This window comes from Podarcis melisellensis, assembly GCF_964234715.1.
Source record: "Podarcis melisellensis genome assembly, chromosome: 2".
NCBI classification, from domain to species: Eukaryota; Metazoa; Chordata; class Lepidosauria; order Squamata; family Lacertidae; genus Podarcis; species Podarcis melisellensis.
In genome coordinates this window covers 47,003,668-47,016,739 of record NC_138529.1, presented here as the reverse complement: position 1 = coordinate 47,016,739, position 13,072 = coordinate 47,003,668, and the positions used below count along the sequence as shown (strand labels likewise).

Below are 13,072 nucleotides of genomic sequence, written 5' to 3'. Positions count from 1 at the left end.
TAGTGTCTATTGAAGCCTTCATTTAGACCCTCTGATTCTATAATTTATTTCTGTTTTATTTATATTATTGGTTTATCTTTGCATTTATCGTTGCATCCTGGGACAAGATATAAATAAAATAATGATACTAGTAAGTACATGCATGCATGTTATTGGTAGTAACAAACATAGCGGCATAGCATGTTTTCATCGCACTCAGGGTGTACGCACGTACACCAGGAGGGACAGGTAATGGAGGGCAAATGGAGCCCACTGTATACCAGTCCAGCCCTCACTGCCAACAGAGTGACTCCAGCTCCAAACTGCTTTGATCAGATCCCAAACTTGCAAAGCAGTGCACGGCAGGCTTGGGGAGGGCGGTGTGCCCCCCAGAAAAATGCACCGGGGGCAATCTCCCTGGCAGCACTTCCCCGCCCTACTTTATGCCCCTGGTAACAAGGTTTTGTTATATGCATTTGGATCCAGTGCTGCTCGGGAATCCTAACAAGCAAAAAAAAGTCATTGCAGTTTATAAATCTATGGTTAAAATCAATGCACTTTTAAAAGGTTCAGTCCACCATCTTGATTCAAAATGGCACCCAACTGTATCGAAGCATAGACAAAACCCTAATCTCTGATCTCAGGAACCATCATGCAAAATTTGATTATGATATCTTAAGAGGCGCCCACATACACAGCAAACAACTTTACAAAGTAGATACTTCTAATCAGTATTAGAACTAATAGGGCTTTCCATCTAGTTCAGCTCCCAGGTAACATTCACTGACCCTACCGTGCACTATGTATGATGAGTTTACATTTCATTAACAGACAGTCTTAAATCATTTACACCTTGCTCAACACTACTGCACTAAGCACTAACACCCAAGAAGTTTGCAACAAGAAAAGTTTCTCTATAGCAATTATGTTATGAGGTAATCATACAAATGTCATAAATAAATAAGAAATTGTATGAATAAAGAGAATGTCTTCAATCCAAAGATCCTGTGAGCAGAGTTCCACTCTTGGGATGCTCTGGCTTGATCCCTTGCCACCCCCTTTAGTTAGCCCCTCCCCAATGTGCTCTGGAGGGTTTGGGTGACCATCCAAACTAGTGTGGGCGGTGGCGTGGAAGGATGTAGGAGGAGCGGCAAAAATCACCTCCTGCCCCCACCAGCACCAGGTGCCACAGGATCAAATACCTCTCTATGAACAGAAGGAACAACTCTATATGCAAGCCAATAACAACTTAACCTATGTGTATTCTGACACACACAATATGTTTAACTACCGTATTTTTTGCTCTATAAGACTCACTTTTTCCCTCCTAAAAAGTAAGGGGGGATGTGTGTGCGTCTTATGGAGGGAATGCAGGCTGCACAGCTATCCCAGAAGCCAGAACAGCAAGAGGGATTGCTGCTTTCACTGCACAGCGATCCCTCTTGCTGTTCTGGCTTCTGAGATTCAGAATATTTTTTTTTCTTGTTTTCCTCCTCCAAAAACTAGGTGCGTCTTGTGGTCTGGTGCGTCTTATAGAGCGAAAAATACGGTAGTTATTCTTTGGAAATATTAACTGAAATTTCCTAAGTTGAAGGCTGCTCCCCTCTCTGCCAGGTTTAAGCTGATACAAAAAAGGAGCCTTGATCTGCCCACAGATTACAGGGCACCTTCCTGCTTTCCTCCCATGTGGTGCTCTCCCAGCAATGTGGGCCACAATCAAGGCATCCGACTACACCCTCTCTTTTTACTCCAATCTAACAGTCCTCCCTGAAGGCTGCTATCTACTATCTATTCTCAGCCACTCCACACACACTCCCAAGGTGGTTGTGGGGGAAAGGGAGTAACTTACATGTCCTCCCTCTCTAATCTATAAGACGCACCAGACCACAAGACGCACCTAGTTTTTGGAGGAGGAAAACAAGAAAAAAAAATATTCTGAATCTCAGAAGCCAGAACAGCAAGAGGGATCGCTGTGCAGTGAAAGCAGCAATCCCGCTAGAATAAAGCCTGTGCCTGCCTCAAAAGGCCTGCTGTGCCAAAGCAAGGTTTTTGTGGCCTGCAAGAAGTGACAGTGGATTGGGCAGGAGAGGCACAGTGGAAGTGCTGGCAGGTTTTGGTGGCCTGATCAGTGGCAACAGAGCGATTGAAAAAGCCTGTGGGTGTATGTGAAAAACCCCGCAGAATTAGCTGCAAAATGATCAGTAATAGCTGGGGATGGTAAACCATGAGGTCATAATCCTGTCACCCAATCAGAAGGCGTTCCCAAACTTTCTCCTGGAATGTAGTTTTCAGCTAACTTTAAAGTGCTTCTTAATGAAAACAACAACAGCTAGTACAATGATTCTTTCTTCTACAGGAATTGATTGAATACCTGGATTCCAAAACTTAGGAGAAATCCACTCGCTTGTGCCTGTAGCCCTGTGTTAGGCAGGGCTGCAAGTCGGAAAAGCAAAGTTTTTATAAATAGCTGTCTATAAATATTTTTTTAATACCATATTTTTTGCTCTATAAGACTCACTTTTTCCCTCCTAAAAAGTAAGGGGAAATGTGTGTGCGCCTTATGGAGTGAACGCAGGCTGCACAGCTATCACAGAAGCCAGAACAGCTTTCACTGCGCAGCGATCCCTCTTGCTGTTCTGGCTTCTGGGATTCAGAATATTTTTTTTCTTGTTTTCCTCCTCCAAAAACTAGGTTCGTCTTATGGTCTGGTGCGTCTTATAGAGCGAAAAATACGGTATATCAGCAAACTCTGAGAAAAAAAATGAATGATTTTTTTGGGGGGGGGGTGTCACTAAAATTATGCCTATATTCAAGTATCCTCAGAATTCCAAATCAAAAGGAAAAATGAAACAATGAAAGAAATGGATCAGGTAGGATGTTTATAATATGTAATACTTGAAAGTAGTTTTTTCTCTAATTCTCATTAGTAATAATGAAAAACCCTCTGCCATATACCTGCAAGAGAGGATTCATGTTCCTTGTATCAATCACAAAGTGCATCAGGAATGTACGACAGAATATGAACAAGCACAGCAATTCTGTTTTATATATATATATATATATATATATATATATATATATATATATATATATATGCAGGTTTTTGTGTCCTCGGGTGTCTTCCCGTGTAAAAGTTGGGGTGTCTAGGCGACGTTTCGACGAGGTCTCACTCGTCATCTTCAGGCTGGTGCTTTCGGCTTCTTGTTACTGGAACAGAGCAGGATCTCAGTGTTTGAGTTCCTATAAATACTGTTGAGGGGGTGTGGTGTATAGCCTCCAATGTTCTGGGCAGAGAGGAAGTTCCCAGGCTAGTGTGCCTTTTCTTCTTTTGTTCCTTAATTACTTGAGGGATATCTTGAGTGATTTCTTGAGTGATATCCTGAGTACCACTTAGGTGGGTCATTAGGTGTGGATTAGTTGCTAAAGTCTTTGTGTCTTGACCTCTTGAACTTTGTGAAGAGTTTTTCTGAGAAGATGGCTGTACTGCACTTAGTTGTGCTCTGGCTTGGCTTCGTGTATAGGGGCGAGCTGTGGTTTTGTGGCCTGTGTCAGCCAGATCTGTGTAGGGATTGCAGGGGGGTGCAGCATCCGGAGGTGCCACCATGGTTTGGCTACTGGATGGTGTCTGTAATTTATCTGTGGAGAGGGTCTGGGTTTGGGTCTGGTGTGGTTGATTGGTGATGGCGTTCTGTGTGCCTCTGGATCTGGTGTCAGTTTTTGTGGGGAGGGCTAATTTCCAGATGTCTGGCAAGCGGGATGTGTCGTCACGCTTGTTCATGTTGTGAGGGTGTTTCTCTATCTCGATGGCTTCCATGATTATTCTCTTGTGGTGATGTTCCATGTTAAAGAGCAATTTGGAATCTGCAAAATTAATTTCGTGTCCTGTTTCTTTCATGTGTTGGAAAAGAGAGGAAGTTTTTTCTTCTTTTTTGACGGCATTCTTGTGTTCTGCGATACGTGCATTTATTCGTCTGTTTGTTTGTCCAATGTACGTGGCTGGGCAGACTTTGCCAATGGATACCAGCAAAACAGGGTTACGAAGCTAATCCAAAAAGAAACACCCCCCAAAAACCAAGACACAGAAGAAAACAATGGCATGGCCCTCCTTCCTTATATCAAGGGCACTACAGATAAAATTAGCAAAATCCTCCATAAACACAATATCAAAACAGCCTTTTGCACCAACCAAAAAATAGCCAATATCCTCAGAAACCCCAAGGATAAAATCCAGTTGGAAAACCAAGGGGTCTATGAAATACCCTGCAAAGTCTGCCCAGCCACGTACATTGGACAAACAAACAGACGAATAAATGCACGTATCGCAGAACACAAGAATGCCGTCAAAAAAGAAGAAAAAACTTCCTCTCTTTTCCAACACATGAAAGAAACAGGACACGAAATTAATTTTGCAGATTCCAAATTGCTCTTTAACATGGAACATCACCACAAGAGAATAATCATGGAAGCCATCGAGATAGAGAAACACCCTCACAACATGAACAAGCGTGACGACACATCCCGCTTGCCAGACATCTGGAAATTAGCCCTCCCCACAAAAACTGACACCAGATCCAGAGGCACACAGAACGCCATCACCAATCAACCACACCAGACCCAAACCCAGACCCTCTCCACAGATAAATTACAGACACCATCCAGTAGCCAAACCATGGTGGCACCTCCGGATGCTGCACCCCCCTGCAATCCCTACACAGATCTGGCTGACACAGGCCACAAAACCACAGCTCGCCCCTATACACGAAGCCAAGCCAGAGCACAACTAAGTGCAGTACAGCCATCTTCTCAGAAAAACTCTTCACAAAGTTCAAGAGGTCAAGACACAAAGACTTTAGCAACTAATCCACACCTAATGACCCACCTAAGTGGTACTCAGGATATCACTCAAGAAATCACTCAAGATATCCCTCAAGTAATTAAGGAACAAAAGAAGAAAAGGCACACTAGCCTGGGAACTTCCTCTCTGCCCAGAACATTGGAGGCTATACACCACACCCCCTCAACAGTATTTATAGGAACTCAAACACTGAGATCCTGCTCTGTTCCAGTAACAAGAAGCCGAAAGCACCAGCCTGAAGATGACGAGTGAGACCTCGTCGAAACGTCGCCTAGACACCCCAACTTTTACACGGGAAGACACCCGAGGACACCAAAACCTGCATTCCTGTACCCGTGAAAATCTACGAAAGCATATATATATATATATATATATATATATGATTTGATTCATCAACAAAAAGTTACGTGCTTTAGACCAGCCAGACATTTTGAAGCAGGAGATCAGTGTATGGTTGAGTTAGGGATATCAAGCAAATTCAAGGCGCAGATGTATCTCAACATGAGCCGCCCAGATGGATTTTATTAGATGGATATAATATGTGTGAATTATTATTACATACAGAATCATTTAACACTTACGGGTGTTGTGGTCGATATAATAGACTCCAACCTGGGGGTCATATGCTTCTTCCCATCCCAATGGTAATTCATCACTTATGCAGTCAGCAAAGGTTAGTGGTTTAGTATACCTGAAATGGAAATCATGTCAGTATTTAGATCACACCAAATTGTCCCAAAAGTAGGGCAGACTTTCATTAAAATGTATTAAGGGAAGAGTGGTAGGTTTCTGCACATCAAAGGTTTAATTTTTAGCAACACACCTACAAATTCATTCACTTCCCCACTTACTCAAGACAGAAAGTTGATTTCAATATTCTTCCTAGAAAAAAGTTCCTAGACCTAGCTCTGGCTCAGGAAGTACTCGTTCAGAAAGAGAACGTGGAGAACTCCTATAAACAAATTCTGCCCCCACAACTGAACAAGCTTGCCTGTGGGGGAGTCTTATTTCAAAAATATGTAGGCATGTAGGAGCAAGTTATGTTTGATTTATGGTGTGTGAATTATTAACACTGTGCAATGCAGGACAAGGAGATGAGGAATATTAACTGTGTCATGTGACTTTTTTCATTCCTGTGTATGCTATTACTGTACACCCAGAATTGTAATTGATAAACTAAATTATGTTCTTAAAGTTTTAGACCACTGCAAAGTACAAACCTAAACATTGGGTATCTCAATCAAATCACCTTTCTTCAATTATTCACGTACATGTGAGATTTTTCAATCTGTAAAGACTCAGACTAATTCACTTTTCTGAAAACTAAACTAATTGTATAATTGTCAAGCCTCCACTTTTTAGCTTAGTTCTGCAATTAAACTAGGAGCACCCAACAACATTTATGACCAAGAACATTTATGAAAAAATCCAGCCAAGTTACTTTTAAATCCTATAGATTTAAAAAGTTCAAGGACTGCTAAAATTCTACTAGATAACACAATTACAAACCGCTTTAATAGCTCCACAGTGGCACCTTATATTCCTGTCACAAATCCTGCTGATTCATAATGAGGACCTAAGATTACACTAAAATGCCTTTGAGTTATCTCAGAGAGTTTATGACCAAGTATCAAAGTTTTAGAGCCACATGGGACATTTAAAGCACATCCAACACACATTTAAAGCCCATGACTTCTACCCAAGAATCTCTAGAGGGTAGGACCAAAACCAATGGCTTCAAGTTACAGGAAAGGAGATTCCATCTAAATGTCAGGAAGAACTTGTCGATCCTTCTTAAACTGTGGTGCCAAGAACTAGACACAGCATTCATTCTTATTGAAGATTGTCCTCCAAGATTGTCCCAGCTTCCAGAAATGCCTGTTTAAATAGCACTAATCTCAGAGCCTAGAGGTAGAGCAGGGCTCTGCCACTCTGGGCCAACTTGTGCAATTTGATTTATGGCAAGCATGCATGTGAATTAACCCTAGGCAGTGGAGAGAAGCCTACTTGTTCTCTTGTTTAAGCCTGAAGGAAATGAATAATTAAGCTAGTAGTTTTTTAATATTTTAAAACGCCACTTTAAAATGAACCCTTTTGCCCTCTTTCTTTTGTCATACAGTATTCTATTGGAGAAATAACTAAAGAGAAACACAGGTAGAAGGAAAACAGGCATGCTGTCTGTGCTAACAAGTGCTTTAGTACAGTGTTTCCCAACCTTTTTTGGGCAAAGACACACTTGTTTCATGAAAAAAATCTTGAGGCACACCACCATTAGAAAATGTTTAAAAAATTAACTGTGTGCCTATATTGACTATATATAAAGAAACTCTCTTTAATAGGCATCAAATAAACACAAAGAAAGTATTTTATAATTACTTTATTATGAAATAGGACGCACCTACTTTTTTGGGGGGGGGGAAATAAAGGAAAAAATTTTTTCCTTTATTTCCCCGCCCCCAAACCAGGTCGGGGAACAGTGGGATGGCGGTGCTGCGCCTCCCCGCTGTCCCCCGAGCTTGTGGGGCTGGCCCATGTCTGCCTGGCGCGAGGGGCGCTCTGCTTCAGGGCGCCCCGCGCGTCGGGCGGCAGGCTACAGTCCACAGCATGGGGAACCCTCTGTTTCAGGGTGCCCCACACCGCCCCCCAGGTGCGCAAGGCTTGCCAACACGAGTGCGGAGCACGGGGCGTCCTCCGAAGGGCGCCCCGTGCTCCGCGCTGCCAGCTGCCGCCCGCAAGCCTTGCGCTCTCGGGGGGAGATCCCCCGGGTGCGCAAGGCTGGCCAACAGCAGCGCGGAGCACGGGGCGTCCTCCAAAGGGCGCCCCGTGCTCCCAGCTTCCGCCCGCAAGCCTTGCGCTCTCGGGGGGAGATCCCCCGGGTGCGCAAGGCTTGCCGACACCAGCGCGGAGCACGGGGCGTCCTCCGAAGGGCACCCCGTGCTCCGCGCTGCCAGCTGCTGCCAGCAAGCCTTGCACTCTCGGGGGGAGATCCCCCGGATGCGCAAGGCTTGCCGACACCAGCGCGAAGCACGGGGCGTCCTCCGAAGGGCGCCCCGTGCTCCGCGCTGCCGGCTGCCGCCCACAAGCCTTGCGCTCTCGGGGGGAGATCCCCCGGGTGCGCAAGGCTGGCCAACACCAGCGCGGAGCACGGGGCGTCCTCCGAAGGGCGCCCCGTGCTCCGCGCTGCCAGCTGCCGCCCGCAAGCCTTGCGCTCTCGGGGGGAGATCCCCGGGTGCGCAAGGCTTGCCGGCACCAGCGCGGAGCACGGGGCGTCCTCCGAAGGGCGCCCCGTGCTCCACGCTGCCAGCTGCCGCCCGCAAGCCTTGCGCTCTCGGGGGGAGATCCCCCGGGTGCGCAAGGCTTGCCGACACCAGCGCGGAGCACGGGGCGTCCTCCGAAGCGCGCGCCGTGCTCCGCGCTGCCGGCTGCCGGCTGCCGTCCGCAAGCCTTGCTCCCGCCGCCCGACTCGCCCGCCTCCCTCCCACGGCACACCAGGCAATGTCTCGCGGCACACTAGTGTGCCGCGGAACACCGGTTGGGAAACACTGCTTTAGTAGATGTTGGAAAACCCAAGAAGCAAATCAGTTACTGCGGGGTAGAAGGAAGCATGTCAAGTTTAAGTCTGTGGCTGGTGGATGGCTGAAGAAACAGCAAGGAAAACAGATTATTATATGGCTTCTCTTACTATCAAGGGAAGTAACAGTTTGAATTGGGTATGGAGGGAGCTAGATTATCTTATGGAAGACAATAAAATATGATTATATGAAAATAATGGTTTCCCCCACAACTCTTTGAAATCTAGCAAAGGAATACAATTAAAACAGGGTCTATTTTGGAGTTGAGAGAAGTGGGAACCGTGGTCCAATTCCATGGGGAACAGAGTGGATGGGAGGAAGCCTTGTTGCACAAGTGAAAGTCCTTGCCTCATTGATGGGGCTCTTCTAAAGCCTCTTCCCTCCCCTCCCAGTACCTCCACCCAGGCAAGCAGGATGCATTATCCCAGTTCAATGACATATTCCAGCCAGGTAAAAACACTTGAGGAGAATGAGAACAGGTCTGTTGGGGCGTATTTCCTGGGGAGAGTCTGAAGCACTGGATAAAGAGGTCTGGAGGGCTGCATTAGGCCCTGTGCCTGAGGTGCATTACTCCAGGCTACTTGATTAAGATGTGCATAACAACGAGCCATGCTAACACATTCAGCATGCCTTTAGGAGAATGTACACCTCATTCGTCTATGAAGATGGAATTGTACACGTCTCCGGCAGGCCTTGGGGCATTTGCATATACGTGCATAGCTTAGTTGGCAGAACATGGGACTCTTAATCTCAGGGTCATGGGTTTGAGCCCCATGTTGGGCAAAAAGATTCCTGTATTGCAGAGGGTGGAAGACAGGAGTGCCTGGCGTGCTCTGGTCCATTGGGTCACGAAGAGTCGGACACGACTAAACAACAACAACATTGCAGAGGGTTGGACTAGATGACTCTCATAGTCCCTTGTAACTCTAGAATTCCATGAGTCTATGGCTGAATTTTGTACATTCTCTGAGCACATTGCACAAACCATCGGTAGAAGCCAAACTTCTTCATCCACAAAGAGAAGGGCTCCTTCCATCTGCAGAAGGGCTTTTGATTCCCCTCTGTTGGCTCAAGGGGAGAGCTTACTTTTGCCGATTCCTCTTCCCATCTGCAGCCTCTGTGCCACTTTTCACATTGCTCAGTTTGTTGGGAGGACCTCCCACTTGCCTTCAGGTCCAAATGCAAGGACTACCTTACCAGCTTCCCTAGGGAGCTATGTCAGTGTCACGGAATTGTAGAGTTGGAAGGGCCCTGAAGAGTCATCTAATACAATCCCCTGCAATGCAGGAATCTCAACTAGATCACCCATGATTAACAGGTGGTGGGGTGTCATAAGGGGGTGCAAACAAACCTGCCCCTACCAGAGCAAAAGCTACAGCTAACAATTTCTGTCAATACAGGAGAAACAGTAAGCTTGTCATTGCTGATGGTGAAATGAATGAATGCAAGCAAAATGCATTTGATCTTCAAAGGGATGGACATGTTGCTGATTTATTGGTACCCTTTGCCTACTACACCAATACAGAGCTGCTGGTTTACAAAATGAAAACCTTTCTGTACTTTTTTTTTTTAATGCATTTGGTGATCATGTGTATCAAAAGAGGTTTTATTTAAAAGTTATCAATATGTAATTAAATGAGATTTGTCAAGAACGATTTCCCATCACCAAACCTATCCTAATTCTAATTTTTATTGAATTAAGAAACATGATTTTGAAAAAGAATTTTTAAGGTGTGGCTCTTTCCACACCATCAGTCATGATTACTTTAATCACAGTATGTGTTCATTTGTAAGCACAAAACAAAGAAAAACTACATAATTCTTTGAGCTTTATTTGCATACCGCATGTAAATTCATATCCTTAGAAATCCCCTAAATTCTCCAACACGTTCACATTTATCTGTAAGCTCTCTTGTAACAGGGAACAAAACATCTCTGAAATGCTTCCTTCCCTTTTTCTACATCTGTACACATGTTAAAAAATCTTTTGTTTTGTATGCTTTATTCAAGTTTGACTAACAATGGCTTTCCTGTGAACATTTTACCAGATTTACCAGATTTACCTTGCATATCTCCATGCTTATCTCTATAAATATTTTAAGATTCAAAAGTTTGGTACACCCACACATGCACGTGAGCGGCCTACTAAATCCGTCCATTCCTTTTTTTGTTGGACACAGGTCATATACACAGATATACACACTAACACCTTGCATCACATCTAGAATTCTTGTATTCAACTGTGAGAAGAAGCAACTTTCAACAAAGATGGGTAAGTAGTTTATTTTAATTTTCTGTTAACTACCACACCTGAAGAATAGCTTATTGAATACAAAAAGTTGCACCAAAGAAAAAAAAACTGGTCAAACAAAAAACATAACTTTACTATTTGACAGAACTTTAAAATTGCTGAGGATTGTGTCTATCAATCAACTACCATGAAATGGAATTTAAATTTATTCAACCTTTAATGTCTGACATTTTAATGTATTTTTAATTTTTTGTTGGAAGCTGCCCAGATGGGCGGGGTATAAATAAATTATCATCATCATCATTATCATTATCATCATCATCATCATCACATTTTAAAAAATAAATCTGCACAACCAAAACCTCTATAGAGTCTTTTGTTATATACTGAAGGAAGTATGCTTTCGTTTACGCAACTCACAGCATCTTTAATCTGCCACTTCAGTAGTAATCACAACAAAAATAGAACCAAAAACAAACAGCATGCTTTCCAATTAAGTAGCTGAAAACCAATTAATCAAGTAAATCTTTAATAGATTGCCGTCTAAAGTGATTAAAGCTTGCAGTGCCATTAATAATACAGAAAAGGATAGCCATTGTACTTTTCAGTTTAAATAAAAACCGTTATTATTTCTTTGCAAAAAGTTTATCTTAACCAGTTTCATCATAGATCACTGGTGTCTTCTATAATCATAGGTTGCACTGACAATTATTAGCAATAATGTAGCAAAACAAGTTATTTTCTCTTTTTAGCTGACACACAAATATTTCTGAATTACCGTTAGAGAGGTGAGAAGGATTTAGGCTTTTCTATGTCCAGTTCTGATCCATATTTGTTCCACAAACTTTGACCAAATTATTAAAGCAATAAAGTGGAACATCATTTACATAACTAGCAAGAGACTAGCAGACTCCCAATGACTGGTTAATAATAATAATAATAATAATAATAATAATAATAATACCCAGCCGATCTGGCTGGGTTTCCCCAGCCACTCCAGGCGGCTTACAAAATATCTAACAACATAAAACACCAAGCATTAAAAACCTCCCAATAAAAGGGCTGCCTATTCCAGGGCAGTCCAACTTTTAATGCTAAGTGGGCTGCAAGAGTACTTTCAGGCAGGAGACTTTTCCAGCCCTATCTGGAGATACTGAGGATTAAACCTGGGACTAATTGGAGAGCCAATGCTCCATCACTGAGTCGTGGACCTTGCCCAAATACTGTAACGAGAGAACACCCCATATAAGGCTTCAACTGAGTTGCACTGATCCTGAAGAACACAATTCAGTGGGGGACGGGGGGGTAGTAAAGGTACTTTTCTAATAAACTTAAGGTTTTCATTTTCTGGCTGGTAGGTTGTGGCAAATGAAGTCAGTAAGGGCTGCCTCACACATGTTTTATACATAATTTTATTTCTAATGACCTAGAAGGGATATGTGAACTACTGAAAAGCTCTGTTTTAGGCAAAACAAAAACTGCATCTGTGGTGCCTGATCAGCAATAAAGGATGCATACACTGAAATAATGATTTAATGCTACAGTCACTGAATGATTAACACGCATATGTGAACCAGCTAGTAGTGAACAGTAGATGATTCTCTACATACTTTCAAGTTTACTCACAGTTCTAACATAGTAAACAACAGAGAAAAGGGCCCCCAAATTCTTCTCCAATGCAACAAAATGTTTCTTTTGTTTACATATTTCTAGGCTCCAGAGAGAGTTTCCGAACAAGGAGCATGCTTTCTGACTTTAGAGAAGACATTGGAGTGCTTCCAGCTGGAACCTATCTCCTCCTCTGGAGAAACAAAAAATTGGGTCAGTACACATTTTTAAAGGCCCAACAGAGATAGCTTCTGATGAAGAAAAATGTTTCTCTTGAACACTCTGACAAAATCAGGATACAGTAATGGAAAACTTGAAAAATATGGAATATGGAAAACTAGAATGCAAAGCTAAGGTAACAGCCCAGCTATACACATGTTCTCTTAGAAACAAGACCTGCCCCCAATCTAGTGGCATATACATCCTAGTATGTGTGTGCAGGCTAGACATCTACTAAAAAAAAATCCACCAAAGAAAGAAATACTTTCTATCCCTACAACAGTTCTGTTAGACTAAAGACAAAAATGTCCACATTAAGAAGTAATGCTAAACCATGATTTAGCCTCCTGTTAATTTACATAAAAAATGTGTATAAATAATTGATGTGCACAGAATTACAGCCCTGTAGATTCCTGTTTTGTCAAAAACATCTATCTCAGAGTATTGGCTTGCAAATCCACAAGTTACAATGTAAAGCAATGACAGGAACTTGTTTAGTTTTTTTTTACATTTAATTTGTATGCTGCTTAGAGCAATGTTAGTTATAAACAAAAACCAACAACAGATTATAATCATTTAGAATACCGC

General features: G+C 43.0%; 1 protein-coding gene across 1 annotated transcript in view; it reads right to left on the bottom strand.

Moving 5' to 3' along the window:
- The window catches only part of WWC1 (WW and C2 domain containing 1), an 83,043-nt gene that overhangs the window by 43,091 nt on the left and 26,880 nt on the right, over positions 1 to 13,072 (bottom strand). Inside the window, exon 2 of the mRNA XM_081899119.1 lies at positions 5,416 to 5,525. Within this exon, the coding sequence (XP_081755245.1) occupies positions 5,416 to 5,525 (110 nt within the window). The remainder of the gene's footprint in view (positions 1 to 5,415; positions 5,526 to 13,072) is intronic.